Here is a 15514-nt window from a genome sequence, read left to right on the forward strand (position 1 = left end):
AGTTATGATACCCCCTAGATTTTCTCTAATTGTTTAATGTACAGTGTTAAATATATTGCACCCTTAAAGCTATCTATCAGTTTATCTTTGTTTCAGAAATCTAAACAAAGGGCCAGATCATACTTGAGCTCAGTGTTTGAAATTTAAATGTCCACAAGACAAAAATAATAGCAAAACATAAGGCTGCTAATGAATGACTGTGATAGTGGTGGGGTTAAATGAGTCCTGGACTCTGTGTTAGAAGTTTCTTTGTCTGAGCATGATTTCCTGTACGTAGCTTTACAGGTGTGCATTGTGAAAAAGAGTGAAGAGTTATGATTCAGATGCCATGAAGCAGGTTAACACATATGCCCCTGCACACACCACATTCACAGGGAGGAATGCTCTAGGATAAAAATGGAAAGGAAACAGTGAGATTGAGTACAATGTCAGGAAGGGTCTTTTGTAGAAAAATCCCTGGGGCACAATCTCAACACATAAATTACAAAGTAAGAACAGACAGGTTGAAGTTTGTCATAAGACTGTTTTTTAGAAAGGAAAGAGCATGAGTAGCAAGTCAAAACTGGCAAAGATATGAAAAGGGGCTATGTGTAGAAAGTAGCAGTAGTCCTTTTCTCAGTGGCGGCAGAATTGTTTGACGTTCTGTCATTTTGTTGGTATCTGCTGGGATGTAAGCTTCCATAGAAGGCAGTTCTGTGCAAAGGCCATGTGGTTGTCACGACTCACATCACAGGTTATTCCTCATGTGAACTGGTGAGTGTGGTTTTTGCTAACAGAAGCCACCAGGGTGAGTCTGGAGGGTAAGGGATATACCACTACCTCAAGATCCCCACCCTGGGTGCCACCTTTTTCCTCAATTACAAGTTTGTGAGTTGTGAGGATGAAGACAGGAGTCAGTTATAGAAAAAGCCTAGCAGTTTATTTCCTGATGGTTTACAGATGGACACTCATCTCTTTACACCTTCTCAGGAGGGTCTGTGTGGCAGCTTCGGCTGCTCTCTGGACACTGATACAGGGGTCCTGTCGAAGTGCTTGGAGCCCTGAAATGAGAAGAAGAGCAACGTCCACTGAGGGAAGAAAACCAAGGCCCAAGCTTTGCAGTGCAGGGAAGCCTCCACTAAGGATCAGAGCTATGTGGGGCTCAGGTCCCTGGGCTCACATTTCACCCTAATGGGTAGGATTTGGATCCACAAATTTAGAAACTATTTTGACACTGAAATAAGGGAAGAGAAGATGCTGACCTTGGGAACAGTAAGTTTATAAACAATTGAAAAATGAAGTCTGTTGGGAATGGTGCCTGCAATGGGATGGAGCTGGGGGTCACCCTACACTCTGGAGAAAGTCTTGTATCTGGGGAGCAGAGACCACTGATGATGGGGTACATTATGATTTTACAGCTGATATGGAACTTGGAGTGGCTTTAGTTTCTCTTTCTCTAAGAACATAACAGGGCTCTGGACAGAAACTAGGGTTGGTACTCACGTGTGGTCAGTTGTTCTCTGTCTACTAGCTCCACATATTGGTAGGTCAAATTGAGAACAATGGCATCTAAAATCAACAGGAAGAAAAGTTACCGATTTTGCTAGAGAGGAATTGGCCACAAACAGTCAGGGCAGACTCTGCACCTGGTCAGAAGTTAAGTGGTCTGAATAGTGAATGAACAAGCTAGGCTCCCCTTGCACCTCCAGGATAATGTGAGGGTGATGTGTATGGAGTCTTGAGTGCCATGACTGGAAGCGGCTGCTTGCCCACCATGTTACTGGGAAAGCTCACACTATGTCCTCCGGGGTGGAGGTGGGGGCACAAGTTGTCAGGGTTTTGAACACCTATGGCCCCTGTCTTCCAAAAATTTACAACGTAGTTAGGGGGCTATGGTTTTTCCAGTAGTCATGTACAAACGTGAGAGTTGGACCATAAAGAAGGCTGAGTACCGAAGAATTGATGCTATTGAAATGTGGAGCTGGAGAAGACTTTTGAGAGTCTCTTGGAAGGCAAGGAGATCAAACCAGTCAATCCTAAAGGAAAACAACCCTGAATATTCATTGGAAGGACTGATGCTGAAGCTGAAGCTCCAATACTTTGGCCACCTGATGCAAAGAGCTGACTCATTGGAAAAGACCCTGATGCTGGGAAAGATTGAGGGCAGGAGGAGAAGGGGGCAATAGAGGATGAGATGGTTGGATGGCATCACCGACTCAATGGACATGAGTTTGAGCAAACTCCAGGAGACAGTGAAGGGCAGGGAAGCCTGGCATGCTGCAGTTCATGGCCTCACAAAGAGTTGGACACATTTTAGTGACTGAACAACAACAAAAATGGGATCCTCTATAGGATCCAATATGGGATCCTTAGAATCCTGGCTTTCCTGGTGGCTCAGACAGTAAAGAGTCTGCCTGCAGTGTGGGAGATGCAAGTTCGATCCCTGGGTCGGGAATATCCCCTGGAGAAGGAAATGGCAACCCACTCCAGTATCCTTGCCTGGAAAATCCCATGGGTGGAGGAGTCCAGCAGTCTACAGTCCATGGAGTTGCAAAGAGTCAGACATGACTGAGCGACTTCACTTTCTTTCTTTCTTTCTTAAAAGTGGCCAATCCAGTGGGCCTATTCATTATGGGCCTGATTAGATGGAATGAGTTTCATGATAAGACTTAATCCTCAGCGATTCACTTACTTTCCTCTTTTATTTTATAGATCAAACAAAGAGGCAACACAGTGAAAGTAAGTGAATTGTCCGGAATCACCTAGCAGTGCCAAGGTCCGCTGGCCCCCATGCACCCATACACTTTTCACTAGTTATCACGTTGCTGCTAAAGCTCTCAGCTTGAACTGAGTTTAGAAGGTTGACTATGGTTTATGTTAATGGATGATACAAAGGAAAACAATTTGGCAGGGGCTGCAGGCTTGGATCAAAGACCTGGGTAAAAGAGGGAACAGTGACTTGGAACCAGAAGAAGCAGGAAGGACCCAAACAGGGAGAATGGTCTGATGGAAAGAGGATGAGTGTTGGGAATTCAGAAGGAAATGGCAACCCACTCCAGTATCCTTGCCTGGAAAATCTCATGGAGAGAGGGAGCCTGGTGGGCTGTAGTCCATGGGGTCACAAAGAGTCGGGCACGACTGAGCGACTAACACTTAACACTTACTGTAAGTTTGCAAAGAGAACAGGTTCTTTTGAGGGAAGATGTTGTAATACATAAAATGAATTTTCTGGCTTTTTTTTTTGGTCATACCGATCATACTGGTCTTCCCAGGTGGCACTTGTGGTAAAGAACCCACCTTCCAATGCAGGAGACATAAGAGACGTGAGTTTGATCTCTGGGTGGGGAAGATCCCCTGGAGGAGGGCGTGGCAACCCACTCCAGTATTCTTGCCTGGAGAAGCCTATGGACAGAGGAGCCTGGCAGGCTACAGACCACGGGGTTGCAAAGAGTCAGATATGACTGAAGCAACAGCATACAATCATACCAGCATCCATGCTGGGGTAGCTTCCAGGCAAAGCAAAACAGGATGGCAAGGAGCAGACCTGTGAGTGGAGAGAGTGGACGTGGCCTCACCTGTGAGTTTGATGGCTGCACACCTGATGGTCTCCCAGCTGCTGCTGAAGAAGGTGAATGAGTGTGTGTGGAGGATCCATAGGATTTCCTGGTTTCTCTTCGACTGGAAGAGATATGTGTTACAAAGAGGGCAACTGAAAGTGGGAGGGGCAGGTGGGCAAAGGAAGGACTGGGAGTTTGGGATTAGCAGATGCAAATTAGTATATACAGAATGGATAAACAACAAGGTCCTACTGTATAGCACGGGGAACTATATTCAATATCCTGTGATAAAACAGAATGAAAAAGAATATATATGTATAACTGAGTTACTTGGCTGTTGAGCGGAAATTAACACGACCCTGTAAATCAACTATACTTCAATAAATTTTAAAAAAAAGAGGGCAAATGAGAAGTGATCCTTTAAGAAATTCAGCATCCTATAGGCCCTAAGAACAGACATCAAAAGACCAGTGAGCATGCATACAATGTTCTATTGGAAGGTGTCTTACGGCTATTTCATTCTAAATTTAATCAGGGTGGCGCTGGAGCTTATAGGACTAATCAACAGATGTTTCAAGAATCAAGAGCAGATTCCAGCTGGAACTTGGGGACAGAGTAGAGGGTGATGTGGCAGGATATCCAGTATTACTGTTCTTCCTAGATGGTTCTGGCTCTAGCCAGGATTCTTTGCTATATGCTTTGCCTTCTGGGATTTGCCTGGACTCTTGGCCTGAATTTTTGGAAGCAGCACCTATCACACACTCACCAGCTTCACACAGAACTGCCTGTAGAAATCCCTGGCCCTTGGTAGATCCTGACCATCCAGGAGATGGTCTAACACCCCATAGAGTTCCTGGAGGCCCAGAAAAGGAATGCAGATGATCAGGACATCACGGCAAGCCTGGAAAACAGAGTTTTCTGTGTCACAGTGCATAATGCTAGTTCCCCTTCCAGAAGGGAAGGCAGGCTGATTGCTGTGTTGGGAAAAGAGCAGTAAAGAGTGATGCGAGGGCTGGACAGTCAGTGCTACCACCTTCCCAGTTTCAAAGATGGAAGTGCAAACTCAGGAAGTGATGGCCAAAAAAGAACCCAGGATGGGATAGCTGGTTTTCAGGTTCATTTGAGAATGGTGTCTTCAGATATGGCTTCTGGTCCAGCCAGACCAGGCTTCCTGGCACCTCTTGGCCACGGGCAGAGGAGGAGGTGTAGCTGTCTGTGTGAGGGCCACTTACAGTTCCAATCTTGGGATTGGGGTCCCAGAGGTGGAGAAGAAATGAAATCATGCTCTTTTTTATTTCTTCAGCAAAAAAAATCTTCCATCTTCTTCCTGTTAGGGATGCCAGATTCTCGAATAAGAGCATGGCAGTCAGCCTCACATCATCCTGCTCCTGTGGGGACAGATGCATGTCATGGGTGAGTCCCCCACACAGCCATTCCCAGCTGGAAACCCCCCAGCCCACTCTGCCCCTTCCCATTCAGTAAAGGAGGCCAGAGCCCAGGCACTGGAACTCACTTGTCACAGCCCCGGTGATTTCCAAGAATGCCCCTCCTTTCCCAGTATCTCTCCACCCACATGACATGAATTTAGAGCTGGAGTCTTGGTTTCTGACTTTCAGGAACTAAGGAGGAAATGTGACCACAGGAATAATAAACAGGGAGTGCTGGCGGCAGAAGGCCAGGGAGGGTTCTTGTTTATTCTGTATTTTATACATATTAGTCTGATTGTATCATTAGCCTGGAGTTATGGGGCCTCTGATCTAAACTGCTCAAGGTCTAGGACTCTTCTCCAAGATTCCATACACTTTCCAAAGGGATTACAGGAAGCTCAGAAATTTAGGCCCTGCGTCTCAGAGAGAGAGAGAGAGGATAAACAAAAAAGTGCTTAGCCCCACTCTTGTATATATGAAGTTATGGAGCTCCCCTGCTTACTGTCCAGGGGGGTTGGCAATGCTTTTTAAAAGGCAAAAGATTTATGCGACCTCAACAGGTGGTGGAGAAAGATAGCCTTCTACTATCTCAGACACTTTGTTGATATGGTTTAGAGTTCTAACAAACTCTGATGAATTTTCTGGAGGTTTTCTTTTTTCTTTCTTTTTCTTGAGGGAGTTGGGTATCTAGAAAACTAGTCTAAAGGACCTATAGGAAGGCAGAGGGATGAGGGGAAAAGTCATTCCGGGCAACAGAATATTATTTAGATTAGCAACAAACAAGGACCAATAAAAAAGCATTGCCATGGACATGGGGAGAAGACAGAAGAGTTAACTTTGATGGCAAAATAAAATGTGTGTGAGAAGTGGGCATATAAACAAACAGCAATGTTACGAAAAAGGAAGCTAATAAAGATCTACCATAAAAAAATAAAGATGGCTTGTTGGGAAAGGCTAGGAAAGTTAAATACATGAGATGTGACCTTGTAAAATGGAAATGGAAGTAGACATGTTCTTTAAATGTACTAGAAGTAAGGTCAAGGTATATTTTTAAAAGATCTCCTTTTAGAAAGAGAAGCAACCCAATGACAAAGTATCCAAAAACTAGAGAGTTATTTACTTAAAAAAAAAAAAAAAGAAACCATTTGAATTTTCTAAAATCAAAGACCTAAAGATAGGAGGAGGAATTAACCAATTGGGACGATGAGAAAGCAGAAAAGAGAAGGGCAGAAGTGTCTTGGGTTCTGGGAGAAGTATTAAAGTTTAACGTCCTTGTTATAGAGAGTGACATGAGTGCTCGGGTGCCGGCGTGGGAAATAGCAGTGAGCAGGGCCTGGAGCATGAGACAGCAGCTGTATTTTTGTTCTACCATTTTTTCAAAGTGTCACCATATTTTTGGGTTTTCAAGAAAGTACTTGAATAGTGAAGAAAAGAAAGAGAGAATTTAGAGATGACAGAATTGTATGTTTTATCTATAGAAAAATATAGGGGCAAAATATCATAGTTTATTTGCAGAAAGAGAGCATTGCGTGCACGTAGTTGCTTCAGTCGTGTCCAACTCTTCACCATCTTATGGACAGTAGCCCACCAGGCTTTTCTGTCTATGGGATTCTCCAGTCAACAATACTGGAGTGGGTTGCCATGCCCTCCTCCAGAGGATTTTCCCAGCCCAGGGATTGAACCTGCATCTCTCTCTCTTTTTTTTTTTCATGGCAGAAACAAGTTTATTAGGGAAGGAACAGAAAGAACAGAAAGATCACCTCAACGGAGAGGTGGGGCAAGCCACGAGAGGCACTGGTGCTGAAGTGATAAGGTACGGTGAACCTGCATCTCTTAAGTCTACTACATTGGCAGGCAGATTCTTTACCACTAGCACCACCTGGGAAGCCCCAAAAAGAGCATTACAGGACTGTAAAGCACATGTCATTATTAAGATTCAATTTTTGTCAAATTTTATGCAAACTTGAGGTTGATAACTACTAGAAATGAAAAAGTTCTAACCTAACAACCAGAAAGACTAGATTTTTTTCTTTTGCAGTAAGACTGAGAAACATTCTTTTGACCATAAAACTTGTAGATAGACTTGTGATTATTGAAGGCTCAGATCCAAGAGTGTTACTATTATTGAATCAACAGTCAATCAATCAATCCAGGAAACCTAACAGGTGGGGCTCTCTGGGGCTGACTTCAGCCCTTTGTTGTTAAAGATTGTTTCAATTATCTGTGCAGTGAAGAAAAGAACATATTTGTTATCTTATAGAAGATACTGAACTGAGTGAAAGCCCACAAAGTATTTTTGTGTACAAAATGAGAATGAAAAGTAACACTAATACATTGGAGAAAGTAGTTGGAAACCAGCAGAAAGCTGCTTTCAAAGGTCAGGTTTAGACTCAGACAAGAGGAACTAAAACACACAGAACTGGTGGACTATGGGCTGAGGGCAGGTATTACAAACTGAAATCTGGAGGTCAGGGTGGTTAATAAATTGCTTAAGAGTCAGGAAGAAAGGGTAAGATTAAAAAAAAACTGGAGTGAATAAATAGGAAAAAACTGGACTTGAGAGGTGATTTTTCTTCAGATTCTATTCAATACTTCTCAGGCCTCATTTAGAGATACAACACAGTCACTGGCTTATAAAATATTAAGGAGCTGAAAAATTAGGTTTATGGTGAATAATGAAGGAAATAAAGACTTTTCATTCTGGAGACTATCTGGTGAACAGGTAATTTAATAAAGTCTTAACGTTTAAGAAGGATGCACTAGAGGAGGCAGCCAACAGTTTCAATTTCCTCCAATCACACAACAGGAACAGACAGGTTTAGATTATAAAAAATAGGTTTATGTTAGATGTGAAATAGATTTATACATTAATGACAGTGAGTAAACCAAGAAGAAATACTAAAATCTAGTTTCCCAGAAGGTATAAAGAAAAATGACCTTCCTTTGCCTAGGATCATTTACTGATCTTTTCTGAAATGAGGGCTGTATACCACATTAAGGGTTGACAAAATTTTTCCATAAAAGACCAAACGCTGAATAATTTAGACTTTGCAGGCCACATGATTTCTGTAACAACTAATCAGCTCTGCAGATGAAGTGTGAAGGCTGCCATAGATAATATGTAACCAATGAGCATGGCTGTGTTCCAACAACACTTCATTTGCAAAAAGATGTTCTGGGTCGAATTTGGCCCATGAGCCATGGGGCAGTTTAATGACTCCTGGATGAAATGAACTATGCAAGCATTTTGAGTCTTTGAAATCTTGCACATGAAAAAGATAATGTTGGAGGCATCAAGGTCTAGCCCTGTAATGAGTACTGTCATCATCTGTGTTCCCCCAACAGCAAACATTGAGGTAAGGATTTAAGTGTAAGGGATTTACATGGGAGGTAAGCCCAGGAAGCAAGATGGACAAGAGAGGAAGGCTACAAAAGGGAATATTAGTGAGTGTGGCAGATGGACACCATCTGGTCTGCCGCATGCACTGCCTGAACTTCTTTCTGTTCACTCACTTCTTCTGGGAAGGGAAGATTCCTGAACAGGTTCACTTACATCTTCAAAGAAGGTTCTTGTTTGCAGCACTATTTCTTTGAAGTAGAAGCTCACGTCTCTGTCTGTGAGCAGCTCCAGGATCTTTTTTAGAGCCTTCAAGCTTTCACAGACGACCTCAGTGCGGGCCAGGTGATAGAGGCCTCTGATGACAGATTCTAACATTATCTGCTTGTGCTTCTTCACCTATTTTGAAATAATGTCTCTTAATCTTGAAAACTTTTCTTTGTGTATCTGGAATAGGGTAGGAGACCTCAGACAAGGGGACTGACATTCTGTTAGTGTCATGGATCCTTCAACCCAAGAGCCACTACTTCAGCAACTTATTTGGATTTTCACTTAATTTCTGAAATTAACATACATGGTTACCCCATGTGTAACCCCATGTGTGGGTTACTAAATAATTATTTTAAAATTCTATTTGTGTGCATGCATGCTCAGTTGGGTCCAATTCCTTGCAACCCCATGGACTGTAGCCCACCAAGCTTCTCTCCATGGGATTTTCCAGGCAAGAATAGTGGGGTGGGTTGCCATTTCCTTCTCCAGGGGATCTTCCCAACCCAGGGATAGAACCTGTCTCCTGTGTCTCTTGCATTGGCAGAAGGATTCTTTTTTTTTTTTACCACTGAGCCACCTGGGAAGCCCCTAACTCTACTTAGATGAACTACTTTATATCCCTCCCTCAACACCTTTTACCTTGTGAGGGGCTCCAGAAGCTGTATTCCCGAGACCCCGGATGGCCATTTGCCTCAGGATGGGGTTGGAGTCCCAGGCGCTCTGATCCATCAGGACAAGCACATCCCGTAGATTCCCATGCTTCCAAAGGATTGGCTCCTTCATGAGCTGAAAATGACACACTTCTCCCCTTTAGTTGAGGGAAGGGCCTCCCTTCAGGAGAGTTCTGAAGGCATCACAGCTATGATGAAAGGGTAGGGCCCCAGCTGCTTGTGGAGCAGAGGAAGAAGCCTTGGGTGAATACACAAATCTGGCAGGAACTAAGCTCTAGCGGTGAGCAACCCACAGGTCAAGGTTATGAGCTGATGAGAACCAAAACACCTGGATAAGAATATATGTGTACATGCTTAGTCACTCAGTTGTGTCTGACTCTTTGCGACCTCATGTAATAAAACCTGCCAGGCTCCTCTGTCCATGGAGATTATCCGGGCAAGAATACTAGAGTGGGTTGCCATGCCCTCCTCCAGGGGATCTTCCTAATCCATGAATCGAACTGGGGTCTCCTGCCTTGCAGACAGATTCTTTACCAGCTGAGCTACCAGGGAAGCCCAGTTAAGAAGATAATTCTAATCTAAATGGGAAAACGGAGCATGGAAAACAAGAGTAACTGATGATGTTATTTATCTGGATTGTCTGGGCCAGCCTTTATCCTAGAGTGTGGAAGGACTGTAGTATTGATATATTTGTTGGTTATATTTTGTTTTGTCTTTTCCAGGTTAATTCTCTATCCTTCTTTGCTTTGGAAGTTGATGTCTACACACCAGAGAGCAGGAAGAGGATGAGGCTGGGTTCTTTTCCCTCTCTCTCTCTCTGCTCAGGTACTGTATCTCTGGCAGTCGTTGGGCCTCTCCACTCCCAAAGCTCCCAGTGAAGGTACCTCTTCCATGGCTCTGGTTCCCACTGAACTCCTGAGAGAGATACCCCATGGGACCCAAAGAGCCTGCTGGGATGGCTTGCCTCAGAGAAGAAAGCTGTGCCTGTTATCCGGTAGTTCTCCGAGGAGGAGGTCAGGGATGGGAGGAGTTGTTCTGTGATGTCCAGTATGATTCCATGTTGCCACACGGCCATGCTCCTAGAAAACCAAGGCTCCCATTGTAGCAGAGACATTTTTCTTTCTAAACAATGGAAGACCCTTTAGTCTATTTCTCTATCAGGAAAATCAATTATTTTAAAAAGGGATGTTAACAAGGAAAGAGAACCAAGCCTTAAACTTTATAACACCTTATCTAAGTGCCTGACTAAAGTGTTCAGTTCAGTTCAGTCGTTTAGTCATGCCCGACTCTTTGCGACCCCATGGATTGCAGCTCACCAGGCCTCTCTCCATCACCAACTCCCCGAGTTTACTCAAACTCTAAAGTGTAGTTTACATAAATCTGTTCATTTGTATCGCTATTTTTTGAGGAATTGTTGAGTTTGGAGCTGATCCTACCATGTCTTCCCAACCCCCGTTGCTCTTTCCTCTGTTTTGTTTTTTTTTTCTCCTTGACTCTAAGTCCTTGGTGACTCAATGGCTTTCGGTGAAGTTGCCTACACTGCATTTTCCCTTTGTTTTCAGTTTTTTCTTTGGTATCTAGTTTTGGAGTATCTGAACGTTACCTGGCCAGTGCACAGACTCCTATGTGGTGGGTATTGGGGCTGGTGAGGAGAGTCCACACGTTGTCTCCCTCATCAGATTCTTTGGTCAACCCTTCTCTCATGGCCTGGGCCTGCACACACTTCAGAGTTGTAGTCGAGAGCCTGAAAGAGACAGTTGGCATCATGAAAGTAAGTGAACACCATGTAGGGAATTGTGAATCTCCCAAGTCTATAATCCATAATAAGTATCATCTAGCTGTCTGTATTTTGTATTTTCACATATTATATCTTGGGGCTCTATATTGATGTGTATGAATCTGGTTACTTATAACCACTATATTCTACAGAATAAATATAGCACATTTTGTGCTAAAAAAGGTTGATTTGACTTTGGAATAAAAAGTTAGGCAAGAGAACAGGGAAGGAGAGCAATGTGTTACAGGATAAAAATCTATACCTAATAATCCTCAAAGAGCTCTATGGAGCAATATAAAATATGAATTTACTAGCTTAAGAAAGCACTAATTTATGACTTAATTGGGGCTCTTTTTTTTTCTTTTTCAATGGTTCATGAAATAATATTGCTTCCTTCAATTGAGGAAGCCTTAGATTTGAGGAAATATGATATTTATTTTTATTTTCCTTCTTTCCTTGTATGGTGTGTATGTGTATACTCAGTCGTGTTGGACTCAGTGACCCCATGGACTGGGGTCCCCCAGGACCCTCAGTCCATAGAATTTTCCAAGCAAGAATACTGGACTGGGTTCCATTTTCTTCTCCAGGGGATCTTCCCGACCTAGGGATTGAACCTGCATCTCTTGCATTGGCAGTCTCCTTCGTTGGGAGACAGATTCTTTACCACTAGTGCCACCTGCCTTGAATATTACAGGATTCCAACTTTCCTTGAAAGGTTTCAAGGAAAGAAGACAAAGGAAGTGGATGGGGCACTCTAGAGAAGAAGATGTTGCTGCTTATAAAACTGTTCTGGACAACAGTTCCCGGGTACCAGCTCCAGGAAGAAGGGCTATGAGGCTCGGGGATGGAGGGACCTTGTTTCTTCATGGGTAGTTGAGGCCATGCCAGGCCCTTTTCTGGAGTCTGGGTCTAGAAGGCCCTCCTGCCTGGCCCTGTACCTGCAGGGGTCAGCTATCTGCTGCCGCTCCCCCTGCGGCATCACCCGCCGGCGGCGGCTGAGGGCGGAGGTGGGCATCTGCTGACCAAGCGTGCAGCTGACCAGCTTCAGGAGAAGCACGAACAGCTCCGGGTACAGGCTAGCGACAGGGGTGCCCATCGACACCACTTCGTACACGGCACAGGCCACCTGCAGGGAGGAAGAGTCTCGTGTCAGGCAGGGCTGAACTTCCAGGCTGTTTTCCCTTCACAGGATTGCTTCCCAGGTGGACCACGCTTGTACAAGCACACAGAAAAGGGAGAAAATGGAGGGTTTATTTTTCTAGAAACTTCTCAACTCAGACTGAGTTTTTCTCTCAGGGCTCCCGTGTGGGGTGACTCCAAAGTCTAGTTGGCACCATCAGGTAGGCTTAGGGTCTTTCGACAACAATTAGATGTCTTGAAGGATAATTTGGAAACACAGACGCACAGATTTTCCTTGGGCTGATGAGAAATTGGCTTCTAAACATGATAAGCCACAGACAAAGTCATTGCCATACCACTGCCACTACTGTCCAGTATAAACTGGAGTCGATTTAAAACCGGAGTATAAGAGAGGAAGAAGTGTAATTAATGCTGCCCCACCCAGTGCCAGGCAGGAACAAGCTCAGATGTGTGACGGGTTGTCCAACTCACAGATATTGCCTCTATACTGGCTAGGTCATCTTCTAACTCGTTCTCCAGTTTGTCGACTAAGGCTCGCAAGAGTTTGCCACTGGAGGCTGGGTTCTCAGCCAGAGATTTCCACAGTGTCTTTGTGTCCCTAGGGAAGGAAGGCAGGAAGCTGATGAGGCTCAACTCCTTGGGAGATGCGCTTTTCCACTGGATCCACTCTAAAACCACATTGTGATTATGACTAATCACAATTGCAGGGATGAGTGGACATGCCAACATGCCTGGGGATAGTAAGGATGCTTTATTTAACAATCTAGCATTCAGGCCTTGGGTTGCTGAGGTTTGTTAACATCCATCAAGACAGAAACCTCTCATATAGATGCATTCTGAGCAACCAGAAAGGGGAGAAATAATCACTTTCTAAAACTCACTTACTCCTATTTTAAATATATATATATATATATATATACACACACACACATACACACATATATATACATATACACATACCTAAAATTCTCATCATCCAATGATGATATATACTTGAAAAATACTTGGAAAACCATTACCTGTGATTCAAGCACTGTTTCTGAAATTAGTCAGGTGAGATGTTTTCAACTTTTGTTTGCTATCTTTCTCTCAAACCAGAGATTCTTCCCCAGTGCCTTACAGAGGGATCTTCCCTGGGAAAAGGGACCGTCTTAGTTTGAATCTACCTGTCAAAAGGCAGAGGCTTCTGTAAAAGGTTGGCAACAACCGCGTCCATGTGAAAGCTGGCTATCTGAGAGATGGCTTCTAGCATAAACTGAAAACTTTCCTCCTTTTGTCTGAGGACCGGCATGTGGTGGTAAATTATGCTCAAGATCTCCAACAGCTAAAAAGAAAAAGCCAATTCAATCACTGAATCACCATTTTTCCTTGACATGGTTTGCTTAGGTCATGTACAGTCAGCAAGTTGTGGGTGGTGATTGATGAATTAGAAATAATGTCAAGAAAGTGGTTGATTCTACACATGGCCTATCTCTTGCTCCGGATAATTATTGATAAATTAGGCATTTATTCTTAAATCAGTTTAGCAATTATCTAGTAAAAGGCAGCATTATGCCAGGTGCTGAGTTAGGCACTGTGGGAAATTTACCAGGGTGGCATAAGATGTAGCCCTTTCTCAAAAGGAATGAATCATCTCATAAATGACTTCAGCTGTACACCCAAAGGCTTGTGCACAAAACTGTGTATGGCAAATGACGTACAAGAGATTCACGGGACTGATAGGGGAATCCAGAAGTAACTAAGGTCACCGTGGTGGGACATCTGGTCTGGGTCTCAAAGGATACATACCAATTCCAAAAGGCAAGGTGGAGATGGAAAGGAATCCTCGTCAGAAGGAAAAAGACAGGTAAAAATGCAAATAGAAGACAGAAGGTTCAGAGAGCAGTGAAACTAATCTATCCTCCACTATTGGATACATATCATTATACATCTGTCAACACCAAAACTAAAAGCCCAATGTGAACTGTGGACTTTGGGTGATTATATGATGGGTCAATGTAGGTTCATCGATTGTAGCAAACGTAACCTGAGTTGTGGGATGTTGGAAGTGTGGAGATAGGAAGTGTACTGAAACTCTGTAAGTTCTGCTCAGTTTTGCTGTGAACCTAATGGCTTTAAAAAGTAAAATCTATATAAAAACTACACGAAAGCCTGGTAGAAGCAAATGTAGAAAAGCTTTATGGAATAGGAGAATGGTTCAGTTTGGAGCACAGAAAAAATGAAGGTGAGAAAAAGAGGAAGCTAACTTGATAGAAAAGACAAAGCCGAATCTGAAAGGGCATTGAGGGCCACCTTTCTGAGTTTGGGTGTTAGTCTGTGTGCGATAGGGAATGATACCATGCATTTGGATATTTGACATGGATTAGGACATGTCTAAATGCTAAAGCAACTTTACGTCCCGTAGATATTTCTCTTGCTTACTTTGGATAGACATTTTTAGGTTAAATATAACATTTTTCATGGAATTGTAATTCCTTAATCATAAATATCCTGCAAGCCTGATTATCACACAGTCCCACAATGGTGATTCTTGGAAAACATTTAGGTCCCTAACCTTTACCTAGCATGTGAACAACTTCCCCTTTTATGTTTAGCACACAAACACATGGATATTATAAACTTATTAACCTTTCATTCTCCCATGACTGGCCTAGGGCCTGCCACATGGTATATACTCAATAAATATTTTTGAAAACAAACAAGCAAACAAACAAATGATTGGACAGTAATTAGAACAGAGGTCATTTGTAAAAGTCATGCTTTGGAGAGTTCTTTGCTTTAGGATGATTAACTCCGGTCTCAGGGGACCATGACTGCTTCCTCCTGTTACCCTTCGGAAGGAAGCCTTTCTGAGTTAAAAATTCTTTTCCTCATCATTGATCTCTGAATTGCTACTATTTTGATTTTGACTTTAGGAGAGAGAAGACAGCATATCCATTTGGAGCTCTTAACCAGACTTCCTGAATTTAAATCCAATTCTCTCTGCTTAATTCTCTAGTTGGGAGGAAGGACTGGGGACTTTTCTTTCAGTCAATTGCTCAATGATAGCCTTCTTTATCAGAAAATACCTAAATGGTGTTAAAGAGCAGCTCACAGGGAGGCAGTGGAGTTAGAAAACCCGTCTGCCTTCAGTGGCCATCTCAAAGTTTCACAAGATCACTGTTGTGCTTGCAGATCTTACAACCCAGTTTTCCATACCCCACATGCTTCTGGTTCAGATATTCTTCCTCTGGCCAGAGTGGCAGCTTGGAAAGTGCTCATCATCACAGACTAGAGACGCAACTGAGTCAGGCTGAGACGGGCCCTCCGCCTGAGCCTGGTTGCTCATACACAACTTGGGTCTCTTGTTGAGGCCT

General features: G+C 43.4%; 1 protein-coding gene across 9 annotated transcripts in view; it reads right to left on the minus strand.

Annotated features, from left to right (window-relative positions):
• Window positions 1-900: 900 nt before the first annotated feature.
• Window positions 901-15514, minus strand: part of MROH2B (maestro heat like repeat family member 2B) — a 74053-nt gene continuing 59439 nt past the window's right edge. For 3 of the 9 annotated variants that reach the window (XM_081517543.1, XM_081517545.1, XM_081517542.1), the window contains 12 exons: window positions 13325-13482; window positions 12630-12756; window positions 11957-12144; window positions 10845-10985; window positions 10206-10320; window positions 9210-9356; window positions 8517-8699; window positions 4769-4924; window positions 4303-4437; window positions 3555-3657; window positions 1483-1548; window positions 901-1040 (listed from right to left, as the gene is read on the minus strand). In XM_081517543.1, the coding sequence (XP_081373669.1) occupies window positions 934-1040; window positions 1483-1548; window positions 3555-3657; window positions 4303-4437; window positions 4769-4924; window positions 8517-8699; window positions 9210-9356; window positions 10206-10320; window positions 10845-10985; window positions 11957-12144; window positions 12630-12756; window positions 13325-13482 (1626 nt within the window). In that variant the 3' untranslated portion in view covers window positions 901-933. Of the gene's footprint in view, window positions 1041-1482; window positions 1549-3554; window positions 3658-4302; window positions 4438-4768; window positions 4925-5049; window positions 5156-8476; window positions 8700-9209; window positions 9357-10205; window positions 10321-10844; window positions 10986-11956; window positions 12145-12629; window positions 12757-13324; window positions 13483-15514 lie in introns of all 9 variants that reach the window. The other 6 variants (XM_081517546.1, XM_081517547.1, XR_014061351.1 and 3 more) reach the window with 5 other exon arrangements.

Source organism: Giraffa tippelskirchi, chromosome 8 (genome assembly GCF_054371585.1).
Source record: "Giraffa tippelskirchi isolate mGirTip1 chromosome 8, T2T-mGirTip1v1.2.pri, whole genome shotgun sequence".
NCBI lineage: Eukaryota > Metazoa > Chordata > Mammalia > Artiodactyla > Giraffidae > Giraffa > Giraffa tippelskirchi.